This window comes from Rhinatrema bivittatum, chromosome 2 (genome assembly GCF_901001135.1).
Source record: "Rhinatrema bivittatum chromosome 2, aRhiBiv1.1, whole genome shotgun sequence".
Classification (NCBI taxonomy): domain Eukaryota; kingdom Metazoa; phylum Chordata; class Amphibia; order Gymnophiona; family Rhinatrematidae; genus Rhinatrema; species Rhinatrema bivittatum.
Window position 1 is genome coordinate 19,766,270 of NC_042616.1, and position 13,709 is coordinate 19,779,978.

The following is a 13,709-nucleotide window of genomic DNA, read 5'->3' on the forward strand; positions in this document are numbered from 1 at the left end:
GCTGGGGAGCTGCTTGTAGTTTTTGTTTTCGGGCTTGGCGAGGCTGAGGTTTTTGATAAAGTCTCATAGCACGGGACCTTGGTGGTGGCGGGTAGGCCTTTCTTGGACAATAGAACGACTTCTTAGAGTCCTTCCTGAAGGGCTGCTTTGAGGAGAAGTCAGAAGGCATCGAAAAGAGCTGTTTGAGGGTTTCACGATGGTCTTTTAATTCAGCCACCATCCGTTGGATTTGTTCACGGAACAGATTATCTCCGATATATGGTAGGTTGGACAAATGGTCTTGCACTTCTGGACGAAGGTCAGAAGACTTGAGCCAGGCCCACAATCTAGCCGAGATAGCCGCTGAAATAGATGTCCGAATCTCATTTATTTATTTATTTATTTATTTAGATATTTTTATATACCGCAGTACGTAAAGATATACATAACTGCAGTTTACAGTTAACGATAACTTAGCAACAATGCTTTACAAATAACAGTATTAATAAGTATTAATTACATATAACAGTGTTAACAGAAAACAGGCTGAATCAACCGTAGTTCATTCATAATGATAATGTTTAACATACAATAATGAAATTATAGAGATTATAATCAAGCATGTCCGAATCTCATGCTTGCCTGCTTCAAAGCCTTTGCTTACAAGGGTTTGTAGCTGGTCCTGGACTTGTTGAGGTAGGGAATCGGAGAAGTCCTGTATTTGCTTAAAGATGACCCTGTTATATTGGGTCATATAAAGCTGATAGGCAGCAATCCGGGAGATGAGCATGGCTCCTTGGAATACTCGTCGACCAATGTTGTCCAGGAATTTTTGTTCCTTAGCAGGAGGGGTAGGCGAGTGAGGTTTTGACCGTTTGCCCTTTTTTGTGCAGATTCTACCACAACTGAGTGGTGATCAAGCTGGGATTTTTGGAAGCCTGGGGCTGACTGGACTAAATAAGTAGTGTCAGTCTTTCTGTGTACTGGAGCAACTGACCCAGGATTTTCCCAGTTCTTTTTGAGATCAAGAAGGACCTGATGAATGGGAATAGAAGTGACCACCTTGGGGGCATCCAGGAATTGGAGCAACTCCATCATCTGGTGCCTATCATCTTGTTCAGTCTGTAGTTGAAAAGGAACCAACTCAGACATTTCCTTAACAAAATTTATAAGTGAGAGGTCCTCTGGAGGAGAACGCTTTCTGCTCTCAGTGGGAGTAGGTGGTGATGTTAAGTCATCGGTGTCTGTGGAAGTAGCTTCCCCCCAAGTGTCATAAGGATCAGCAGACTTCCCTTTAGGAAGTGAAGGAGTTTGGATACCTGAGGGTCCCAGTCTAGGCTCCGAAAAAATCGGAGGAATCGCCGGAGGCACCAATGATGACATCAAAGGCACCGGTGCAGGCATCGAGGGCATCGATGGATTACTCTGTGGCACCAAACGTATCGGCACCGATGGATGAATAGATGGTGAGGGACGTATCGGCATCGAAGGTTGAGGCAACACCCCCGAAGGAGGGATGCGGAACGGTGTTTCTCCTCCCGATGATGCTGTCATCGGGGAGGGCATCATAGTCATCGGAGACCCGGGACCCACCGGAGGAAGGGCGGCCATCAGAACCTCCATTCTGGATAGCAGCAGTGCCAGTGCTGCCGGAATCGGGTCGATGACAGGTTCCACAATCGGTGCCGGAGGAACCTGAAGACGTTGCATCGCCTTGTCGATGGCCTCCTGGACCAGCTGGTCCAGTTCCTCTCGGAGACCTGGAGCAAGGAGCCCCGGTTCCGGAATGGAAGAGGGAGGCAGAGGCATAGCTGGAGGGACCACCAGTTACAGGCCCGATCGGGTAAGGGTTGCCTCAGTGACCTGGCCGCAGGAATAGACAGTGCAGTTCCTGGACTGGGCTTCTTCGACGGCAGCGAGGTCGATGGTTTCGCTCCCTCGATGGTCCAAGTCTTACGATATCGATGGTGATGTTTTTCCCTGCAATCTCCTCGATCCTGAGGAGGAGTAGAGGGTGTCGATGGCTGTGAAGACGTCTATGACGGTCGATCACCGGTCGGTGGTCGATGTTGACGTGAATTCGATAGTGCCAGTTCCGACGTCGTCGATGCAATGGACGGAATCGGGGTTTGAGCACGGAAGAGGAGTTCCATCTTCTCCATTCTGGCTTTGCGACCTTTTGGTGTCATAAGGGCACATTTGGTGCAAGTCAGGACATCATGCTCACGGCCTAAACACATTACACAGACTCCACGGGGGTCTGTGATAGACATGGTGCGAGAACAGTCCAGGCACCGACGGAACCCCGATGCCATGGCCATTGAAAAAAAATCGAGCCACAGTATGGTTGATGGCTGGTAGGCCGCAAGGGCCAAAACTCGACGGTAATCGACGGAAAACCGTGTAAAACTTACCGGAGTACCGCGGTCAGAGAAAAGGCAGAAGAGGGATTCCTGTGGGGCAATTTTAACTTTAAGAATTCCATGAGGAAAATTCCTGTCAGGAATCTCGATAGGGCTCCTTTGCAGAGAGGCTACTGCTGCACGGAAAAAAGAAGACTGAAGGGGGACCTCTGCTGGCTGCAGGGTTAGTGCCATGCTGAGCATGCCCAGCAGGGGCCAGTCAAAGTTCTGGAAACTTTGACAGAAGTTTTCCGTGATTGGGCTCCATCCTGATGATATCACCCATATGTGAGGACTACGATCCTGCTTGTCCTGTGAGAAACCAGCGATCCTTCACCCGGACCTCCAGGGGCAGAGGATCACAGCGCTTCAACCCATATAGAAGCTCATATCAAGCGGCCCGACCTGCAGGCCGGAGCCAGTCCTTTCGGAACAAGCACAATAAAAAATGGGTGCCAGCTCGGGCCCAGGTCCCAGCCGCACCCCACAATGAAGACCAACCGACCCATCCAAAGGAAGAAGCCTTAGGGGACAGACTGGCTCTATTCTACCAAAGATGGGTCAAGATAACTTCGGACAAGTGGGTCCTATCCATCATTCGAGAGGGATATTACCTGGATTTCCACCACCTCCCTCTGGACAAGTTTGTGAAATCTCCCTGCCATGACCCTTCCAAGAGAATGGCAGTGGAAGCTACACTGACCAGATTACTAGCCTTAGAGGTTATAACACAGGTGCCTCCTCAACAAATAAATACTGGCCATTATTTCATCTATTTTATCGTTCCCAAGAAGGAAGGAACATTTAGACCTATCCTGGACCTCAAGGCGGTCAACAGTCACCTGAAGATTTCTCGCTTCCGCATGGAAATGCTACGCTCGGTAATAAGGGCGATACAACCGGGAGAGTTCCTTACCTCCCTGGCTCTGTTGGAAGCCTACCTACACATTCCGATCCAACAAGAGCATCAGCGTTTTCTACGCTTCTCGATCCTGGACCGTCACTCGGAGTTCCGGGCACTACCTTTCGGGTTAGCCACTGCACCCCGGACGTTCACCAAGATCATAGTGGTGGTGGCAGCAACACTGAGGAAGGAAGGAATCCGCATGCATCCTTATCTAGACGATTGGCTGATCAGAGCGAAATCCCCAGAGGAAAGCCACCAGGCAACAGAGTCAAAACTCTACTGGAGAGCCTTGGGTGGGTAGTCAACCCAAACAAGAGCTGCCTGCAGCCTTCCCAATCTCTAGAATACGTGGGAGTCCGGTTCGACACCAAACAAGACAAGGTCATCCTGACACCGACAGGGAGATCAAAACTGATGACCCAGTTACGAACCCTGCTGAGCGAACTTCGCCCCACAGCATGGGATTACCTACAAGTTCTCAGCCTCATGGCATCCACACTGGAAGTAGTCCCATGGGCACAGGCTCACATGAGACCCATACAACGCTCACTACTATCACGATGGAATCCTCTGTCCCAGAACTACACCGTACGGCTTCAGCTCCCGGACAGAGTTCGGGCCCAACTACGATGGTGGCTACAAGAAGCCCATCTGAGCCAGGGAACCTGGATCCTACTCACCATGGATGCCAGCCTATGAGGATGGGGAACACACTACCAGGAGCTAACCGCCCAAGGGCAATGGAACAAAGAAGAGTCGGGATGTAATATCAATTGCCTAGAAGCCCGGGCTGTCAGACGAGCCTGCCTAAGGTTCGGTCACACACTCCAAGGCAAAGCGGTCAGAGTAATGTCTGACAAAGCCACAAAAGTGGCCTACATCAACCGTCAGGGAGGAACCAGAAGCCAACAGGTGTCTCTGGAAATAGACCCCTTAATGTCATGGGTGGAAGTGAATCTTCAAGAGATCTCGGCCGTCCACATTGCCGGGAAAGACAATGTCGCAGCGGACTACCTCAGTAGAGAAAGTCTAGATCCAGGAGAATGGAAACTGTCAACCACAGCATTCCAATTGATAGTAAACCATTGGGGAACACCAACCATGAACCTCCTGGAAAACAGGTCCAACACCCAGGTACCCAGTTTCTTCAGCCGCAGGGGGGAACCCCAGTCCCAGGGAATTGATGCCCTGGTATAGACCTGGCTACAGGAGACTGTTATATGCCTTTCCACCGTGGCCCCTATTGGCCGCGATCATCCACAAGATAGAACACCACAGGGGGCCAGTACTTCTAGTGGCCCCGGACTGGCCAAGAAGACCTTGGTACGCAGGCATGCGAAGACTGATGACAGGAAGCCCCCTGCCGCTACCTCCACACAGAGACCTGTTCCAACAGGGGCCAATCCTCTACGAGGGTCCAGCTCGATTCTCTCTTGAGAGGACTCGCCTAAGGAGGAGAGGATACTCGGGGGCAGTAATTGACACCCTACTCTGAGCACGCAAGTTCTCCACATCCCTAACATACATAAGGATTTGGAGAGTATTCGAATCCTGGTGCAAGGACCACGACATCATACCACACTCAGTCAAAATTCCTGCAATTTTGGAATTCCTACAGAACGGACTACTGAAGGGATTGTCCCTCAACTCCATCAAGGTACAGGTGGCGGCTGTGTCATGTTCTGGAAACAAGAGCGAGAGCGGCAGCATAGCCTCTCATCCGGATGTCTCCTGCTTCCTGAAAGGAATCAAGCACATCCGACCACCCCTAAAGTGGCCGGTGCCTCTTTGGAACCTTAACCTGGTCCTAGATTTCCTAGCAGGAACCTCCTTCAGACCTCTCCACAGCCTGTCTCTCCGACTATTAACATTGAAGACAGCCTTCCTGCTGGCAGTCTGTTCAGCCCGTTGTATATCCGAGCTACAAGCACTGTCCTGCCGAGATCCGTTCCTCAGACTCACCCCAGGAACAATCCAGTTATGCATAGTTCCGTCGTTCCTCACCAAAGTGGTGTCTCACTTCCATCTCAACCAAACCATCTCGCTACCATCGCCAGATGAGCATAAGAATTCGAAAGAGGCTCGAAGTCTATGCCATCTCAACGTCGGCAGACTCCTAGCCCGATACCTGGAAAGATCGGAATCCATTCGAAAGACGGACCATCTATTCGTCCTTCACAGCGGGAAGAAGCAGGGGGAAGCAGCCTCGGGAGCAACCATAGCCTGCTGGATCAAAGAGGTCATCAAGGCGGCCTATTTTGAAGCAGGCAAGCCACCACCTTTACAAGTCAAGGCCCATTCTACTAGAGCCCAGGCAGTGTCCTGGGCGGAAACCAAGATGCTATCACCCGCCAAGATCTGCAGGGCGGTGACATGGTCCTCCATCCACACCTTCTCCAGGTTTTACCGCCTGGATGTTCAGGCTCGGGGGGACACAGCATTTGCAAGGGCAGTACTAAGTGGGTCACGGGCAGCCTCCCACCCAGTTCGGGAGTAGCTTTTATACATCCCATTGGTCCTGAGTCTATCTGCTACACGCTGTGAAATGGAGAAATTACTTACCTGATAATTTTGTTTGCTTAGTGTAGACAGATGCACTCAGAATCCCACCCGCGGCTGCCGTTACTCATGGAATTCTCAGGGGACATCCCCGGGAGCAAGTGATTCAAAGGGAAGCCATGCTTTCCTTCATCTAGGACACCCATCCTACCGCATGTCAATGCTTCTCGGTTGAGGGCACTGGCGGTCTCCAGCTATAGCCAATTCAACCAGATCAAATTAAATCAAGTTAACCAAGGTATAAAGTTAATCAAAGTTATGAAGTTAATCAAGTTATTCAAATTATTCAGTCATACATATATCCACAATGCTTTTCGAGGAGAATACTTTAGAGCTGCACTTCCTGCAGGGGTATATGTAATAGGGCTGATGTCAGATTGAAATCTGGTCCGTCTCCAACTGCTATCAGGAGTACACTATTCCCGTTGGTCCCGAGTCCCTCTGCTACATGCTAGGAAAATATATTTTTATTGTAAATTTTTATTGACCAAGATAAACAATCATAGTGTGACATCAACAATGTTAGGTCCTTACAGTTATCAAATGAGAAAACCTTGTGATCCCTACCCCCCCCTTCCCATCCCTTAAATACACCACATGTTATCTATGAAGATTAACCGTTGCTACAGACATGAAAACATTGTCCAGTCCAACATTTGACTAGTGAGTACAGCCAAGTGATTCTCTTCTCTGTTCATGTGATAATAAACCCAAACATGCCTTCAGCATGACTCTTGGTGGTTATTTCTCTAAACTTTTACAAAATAAAACTGAGCTCATTCAGATGAGGTTTGAGCAATTATCCAGTTAATGAAGGGTTCCCTCGATTGTTGGAATGCAGACGATTTGTTCTGTCTGATTGCGGTGAGATGTGCCATCCGATAACTCTAATGAAGTCTGTGGATTACTGCTGAAAGAGCTGGAGGGTTAGGAAGTTTCCGTGCTTTGGCGAGTTCACATCGGGCCGCTATAAAGACTTGTGAGATGAATGATTGCGTTGCTTTATCCATACACTCGCCAGCATTTATCAGATATATGAGGGTACACAGCATGTAATTTAACAGGAGTCAATGCCACCTATACAGTAGTTTATAACAGTGCTCTTGAATTGCTGCAGAGATAGAGCTTTTGGCTGTCCTCTGAAACATAATGTCCCAATCCTCTTCACTTAACACATCGTCCAGCTCAGACTCCCATGCACGTATGTGTGTAAATGCATAAGGTGACTGCGTATTGAGAAGAGTACACAATTTGGAAATAACTCCCCTGATCCTAGCAGCATGTTCACAATACGATTCAAACAGTGATTTGGTAGGGCGAACCGCCTGAGTGGCCTGGAGCTTTTTCAGGAAGTGTCGGACCTGCGCAACACCCAAAACGTCCTGTGTACCTCCCCGAAATCTTTCTTGAAAATCATTAGATGTCATCAGGTCCCCCTCCTTCCATAAATGACTTAGGCACACAAGACCCTGGCTTGCCCATTTGTGGAAAAGCTGGGAATGGAGACCCACTGGGACACATATGTTGTGGAATAGGTGTGCTGATTGGCAATAGGAAAACGAGCCCACTATTTGATCCCTCCATTGAGACCATATTGTAAGTGTAGTCTTCAGTGCTCTCGGGAGGACATCTAAAGATCTCCAGGTAGTTTTAGGCTGCCAGAATAACACCTGTAGTGGATAGGCCCCTATCATTGCTTCTTCTAAGCGGACCCACTGTTTGATATCTGTCTTACTGTAGGCATCGACAATTGCCCTCATGTGTGCTGCTCCATGGTACCAGGATAAATTTGGGACCCCCCCTCCCCCACTTTTTCTAGTTAGAAATAGAACGGCCCGGGCCATCCAAGGGGGTCTTTTTTTCCAGATATAGTTAAAACATTTCTTCTACCACACATTTAGAATCGCACTTGGTACTGGTAAGGGGAGGGTAGATAATAAAAATGAATGTTCTACCACGCTTATTATATCTAAAATCACTATGCGACCCATCCAGGAAAAATTGTCCCTGTTCCAATTATGAAGGTCCCGCTCTATTTTCTTCCATATTGGAGCATAATTATATAAATAACTGACAAATTGGCTCCAATCTGGACCCCCAAATATTTAATAGATTTTTTTGCCCAACGAAAGGGGAATGTCCCGTTATACGAGCTATCTCTAGTTGGGGCAGGTTAACATTCAACAACTCAGACTTGGCGTGGTTAACTCGAAAGCCAGCAACTCTGAAAATCCTCCAGCTCGTCTACCACAGCTGCTAAGGAGTCATAGGGTTGTGTCAGGGTAAATAAGACGTCATCAGCAAAAAGTGATAGTTTACAATATATTCCCTTAAGCTCAACGTAGTCACCTTGGTCAAGGTACGCACTCTCGATGCTAGGGGTTCCAAAACGAGGGCGAATAACATTGGGGATAACGGACAACTTTGTCTGGTACCTTGCTGTATGTTTAAGCAAGGGCCATAACCACCATTCACCTTCACCCTTGCTTTCGGGGAATTATATAACGCCACTCCATGTTGGAAATACTGTCTAAAACTCATTTTTGCAGCACTTTAAATAGAAAAGGCCAATGAACCAGGTCAAAGGCCTTTTCAGTGTCGATAGCTAACAACACTGCGGGAATCTGTTTGCCTTTGACCCAATCGATAAGATCAATTACCTTAAAGATGTTATCACTGGCCATCTTAAATGGTACAAAACCAACTTGGTCATTATGGATTAGGGTTGGTAAGATAGCCTTTAATCACTCCGCTAAAATGCACGCCAAAAGCTTGAGATCAAGATTTATTAGATTTATTAGAGAGATCGGTCTATAAGAACCACAGAGATCTGGATCTCTCCCAGGATTCGCTATAATAGTGATGCCTGCAACATTGGCGTGTGTGGCTAATACTACATTTCCCATCAGTGCATTAAACATTTCCGTCAGAGGGCCAAAGTGTGTGCTAATTTTTTATAGTAAGCTCCTGAGAGTCCATCAAGACCAGGTGACTTGCCTATTTTCAACACTTTAAAAGCATATTAAACCTCCATTTCCAATATTGGTTTAACTGCATCTGTTGTTCCGGTATCAATGTCGGTAGTGCTACCGGATTCAAAAAACTATCGATATTCTGCTCTGCTCCATATAAAGCTGAGTAAAACTCAGTAAAGCATTGATGTATATCGTCAGAGGTCGTGAGTACTTTTAATTTTGGCAATGTTATTTTGGGCTAGAACTGCCTTAAGGCGCCTAGCTAAGAGGCGTCCCACCTTATTGCCTCTCTCATAATATTGGTGCTTTGTAATTTCTAAGGCCAAGGCTGTAGTTTCCACATTTAAATTTGTAGATCTGATCTAGCCTTTTCCAACTGCCGATAGAGTTTTGGACACTGCCTAGTTTGGTGCTGTTGTGCTAGTTGAGTCATTGTGGCATATAAGCGAGCTCTCTTTTCCCCTTTCTGTTTTTTACAAAATGTAGCTTGAGAAATAATCAAACCCCTAGCTATGGCTTTGGCACGTGCCCACACAAGTGGGGTTGAACTCGCAGAAGTAGAATTCGACTGAAAATAGGTATGCAGTTCTTGTCCTAATCTTGTCAAAAAAGCCATTTCGTCTCCCGTTGGGGACATGTTTAATTTAAGTGCCGAGCTCACTGGCGCATGATCAGTCCAGGTAGATTCCCACACTCACCACTCTATTTTGTACCTGAGAATCAACTAGAAAATAGTTGATTCTAGAGTAGGAATGGTGTGCAGTAGAAAAATATGTACAAGAATGCAAATTTGGGAACCTGTGTCTCCACACATCTCTCAGGTCCCATTTCAAAGAAAGTCTCGCTGCTCGAGAAGCAAACAAGGCCTGGGCAGAGTTGTCAAGGAGTGGGGCAAGAGTAATATTAAAATCCCCTCCCAGTATCAAGGGCCCTTCGGCATGCTTCAGCAGTAAGTTATCTATGGCTTTGTAGAAGGGCCCCTGTCCTGTATTTGGAGCATAGATAGTGACTAAAGTCAGGACTTCATCACCTCTGCGGATCTTCAGTAAGACAAACCTCCCTTGGGGGTCCGAGATGAAGGCAAGACCTTTGTGAGTAAAATCTCTAGCGATCAAAATACCCACCCCTGCAAATTTGGAGTCTTTAGTACTCGCTGACCGAATTGCATATACGATAAGAGTTTCCGGATATGGGTTTCCTGACCTAGCCCCACAGATACTCCGTTAGCCAATATCTCTCGCTCTAAAAGGGAGCGTTTGTGCTGGTGGTTTAGACCTTTCACATTAATGGAGATAATCCATAATATCCCAGTCCTGTGTCAAGATCATAAGGATCCCTCGCCGGTCTTTAACATATAACCCCTAATTCCCAGCAGTTAACCTCCAAGACATGTGAGAAGTTGTACATGTGCATGCGATGCAAAGAGCTCCTGGCTCTCAGAGAACGAGTCCGATCTCTGGAGGCTAGAGTGGCAGACCTGGAGGAGCTGAGGCAGACAGAGAGGTATATAGATGAGACCTTCAGGGACATAGTAGTCAAGTCCCAACTTCAGACTGGCAGCCCTGGTGCTGCCTTGGAGGAAGAAGGTCTCATAATGGGAGAGCACCAACCAGGTGTAGCAGGAAAGGATCCTGTAGCAAGGACCTGCTCTCTAGGTGATGCATTGTCCTTTCGCACTGAGGATATCTCCCCAAGGCCTACTGCCCAGGAGGGAAGGGTTAGGTCGGCCGTCATAGTTGGTGGCTGGTGGGCGTGAGGATCGCCTGGTAACATGCCTACCTGGTGCGAAGGTGGCGGACCTCACGCGTCACCTAGATAGGATTTTAGACAGTGCTGGGGAGGAGCCAGCTGTCGTGGTACATGTGGGCACCAATGACATAGGAAAATGTGGGAGGGAGGTTCTGGAAGTCAAATTTAGGCTCTTAGGTAGAAAGATTAAATCCAGAACCTCCAGGGTAGCATTCTCTGAAATGCTCCCTGTTCCACGCGCAGGTCACCAGAGGCAGGCAGAGCTCCGGAGTCTCAATGCGTGGATGAGACGATGGTGCAAGGAAGAGGGATTCAGTTTTGTTAGGAACTAGGGAACCTTTTGGGGAAGGGGGAGTCTCTTCCGAAGGGATGGTCTCCACCTTAACCAGGGTGGAACCAGACTGCTGGCGCTAACCTTTAAAAAGGAGATAGAGCAGCTTTTAAACTAGAAGAAAGGGGAAAGCCGACAGTCGCTCAGCAGCGCATGGTTCGGAGAGAGGTATCTTTAAAGGATACTAATGATGCATTAGAATTAGGGCATCCCGACAGTGAGGTTCCAATAATTAGAAAAGTAGTCCAAGTGCCTGTAACTAAAAACTCATCTGAGCTAAAAAATTCTAACTTATCCATATCAATTAAAAAGCAGAATAAAAATACAAACAAAAAACAAACTTTGAAATGTTTGTATGCTAATGCCAGAAGTCTAAGAAGTAAGATGGGAGAATTAGAATGTATAGCAGTAAATGATGACATAGACTTAATTGGCATCTCAGAGACATGGTGGAAAGAGGATAACCAATGGGACAGTGCTATACCGGGGTACAAATTATATCGCAATGACAGAGAGGAGCACTCGGGAGGAGGTGTGGCGCTTTATGTCCAGGATGGCATAGAGTCCAACAGGATAAACATCCTGCATGAGACTAAATACAAAATGGAATCTTTATGGGTAGAAATCCCTTGTGTGTCAGGGAAGACTACAGTGATAGGGGTATACTACCGTCCACCTGGTCAAGATGATGAGATGGACAGTGAAATGCTAAGAGAAATTAGGGAAGCTAACCAAATTGGTAGTGCAGTAATAATGGGAGACTTCAATTACCCCAATATAGACTGGGTAAATGTATCATCGGGTCACACTAGAGAGATAACGTTCCTGGATGGAATAAATGATAGCTTTATGGAGCAATTGGTTCAGGAACCGACGAGAGAGGGAGCAATTTTAGATCCTATTCTCAGTGGAGCACAGGACTTGGTGAGAGAGGTAACGGTGGTGGGGCCGCTTGGCAATAGTGATCATAATATGATCAAATTTGATTTAATGACTGGAAAAGGAACAGTGTGCAAATCCAAGGCTCTTGTGCTAAACTTTCAAAAGGGAAACTTTGATAAAATGAGAAAAATTGTTAGAAAAAAACTGAAAGGAGCAGCTACAAAAGTAAAAAATGTCCAAGAGGCGTGGTCATTGTTAAACAATACCATTCTAGAAGCACAGTCCAGATGTATTCCACACATTAAGAAAGGTGGAAAGAAGGCAAAACGATTACCGGCATGGTTAAAAGGGGAGGTGAAAGAAGCTATTTTAGCCAAAAGATCTTCATTCAAAAATTGGAAGAAGGATCCAACAGAAGAAAATAGGATAAAGCATAAACATTGGCAAGTTAAATGTAAGACATTGATAAGATAGGCTAAGAGAGAATTTGAAAAGAAGCTGGCTGTAGAGGCAAAAACTCACAGTAAAAACGTTTTTAAATATATCCGAAGCAGAAAGCCTGTGAGGGAGTCAGTTGGACTGTTAGATGATCGAGGGGTTAAAGGGGCACTTAGAGAAGATAAGGCCATCGCGGAAAGATTAAATGATTTCTTTGCTTCGGTGTTTACTGAAGAGGATGTTGGGGAGGTACCCGTAATGGAGAAGGTTTTCATGGGTAATGATTCAGATGGACTGAATCAAATCACGGTGAACCTAGAAGATGTGGTAGGCCTGATTGACAAACTGAAGAGTAGTAAATCACCTGGACCGGATGGTATACACCCCAGAGTTCTGAAGGAACTAAAAAATGAAATTTCAGAACTATTAGTAAAAATTTGTAACTTATCATTAAAATCATCCATTGTGAGGGGCGCTCTAACGCAGCCGATGAGAGCAGACGCGTAGCTGCCGAGCTCCGCTCCCCCGCAACCCGCCGAAAACAGCGAAAACCGGGTAAAAAAATTTACCAAACGCTCCGGAGCATTTTACCAGCTACAGCCCTTTCATTTCTGATGGCCACAAAGCGCAAAACCGCTGACCTCCGGCACTTCTCCTATAATAAGCTCCCGCCAGACCCGGATCAAGATGGCGCCTCCGATGGCGATTTCAACGCGGGGGACTGTGAGGATGCAATGGCGGCCCCAGCGGCGATATCCAGTGGGACTGCTGCCTCAGCGGATAACTTCCTCACCCGAGACGAGGTACGGCAGTGGTTTATGGAGATTCGGAGGGACATGAAACAACATAAACAGGACATTATGGCCTCCATGGCAGACTTAAAAGAGGATTTGGCTGCGCTAGGGAATAGAGTTGATGACGTGGAAACCCGGGTGGATACTCATGGCGAGGACCTAAATACTTTACAAACCCAGGGAGTGCAATGCCATTCTGATATTTTAGAGCTACAGGAGAAAATAGAAGACCTGGAAAATAGAAACAGGCGCAACAACCTTCGTATCAGGGGGGTGCCGGACACTCCAGAATTTGCTGACGCAGCGACTATAGCCACACAAATTTGCCAACATGTACTTACTGGGGCCCAGGACTGTACAACTGCCCCTCAGTCTGCTACTCCAGAGGTTATCCTGGAGCGTGTGCACCGTGCACTGGGCCAGCGCAGAGGTCAGAAGCCACGAGATCTGGTCATTTGCTTTCATAGCTTTCAAATCAAGGAGGTTTATGCTGCATCCCGCTCTCAGAAGGACATTCAGTGGAATAATCAGCAACTCTCCATCTATCAAGATTTGGCACCAATCACGTTACAGAAAAGGTATGCCCTAAGGGAGGTAACAGCAGCCTTGCGGGCGAAGGATATAAAATACCGCTGGACCTTCCCTTTTTGGGCTCCTGTTTCAAGTTCACGGCGTGTCTTACAAGATTAAAAC

The 13,709-nt window shown here is 47.2% G+C and overlaps 1 protein-coding gene across 1 annotated transcript in view; it reads right to left on the minus strand.

The window, feature by feature from the left end:
• LOC115083636 overlaps nt 1-13,709 on the minus strand; it is an 83,150-nt gene that overhangs the window by 12,379 nt on the left and 57,062 nt on the right. Inside the window, 1 exon segment of the mRNA XM_029587571.1 lies at nt 13,080-13,087. Within this exon segment, the coding sequence (XP_029443431.1) occupies nt 13,080-13,087 (8 nt within the window).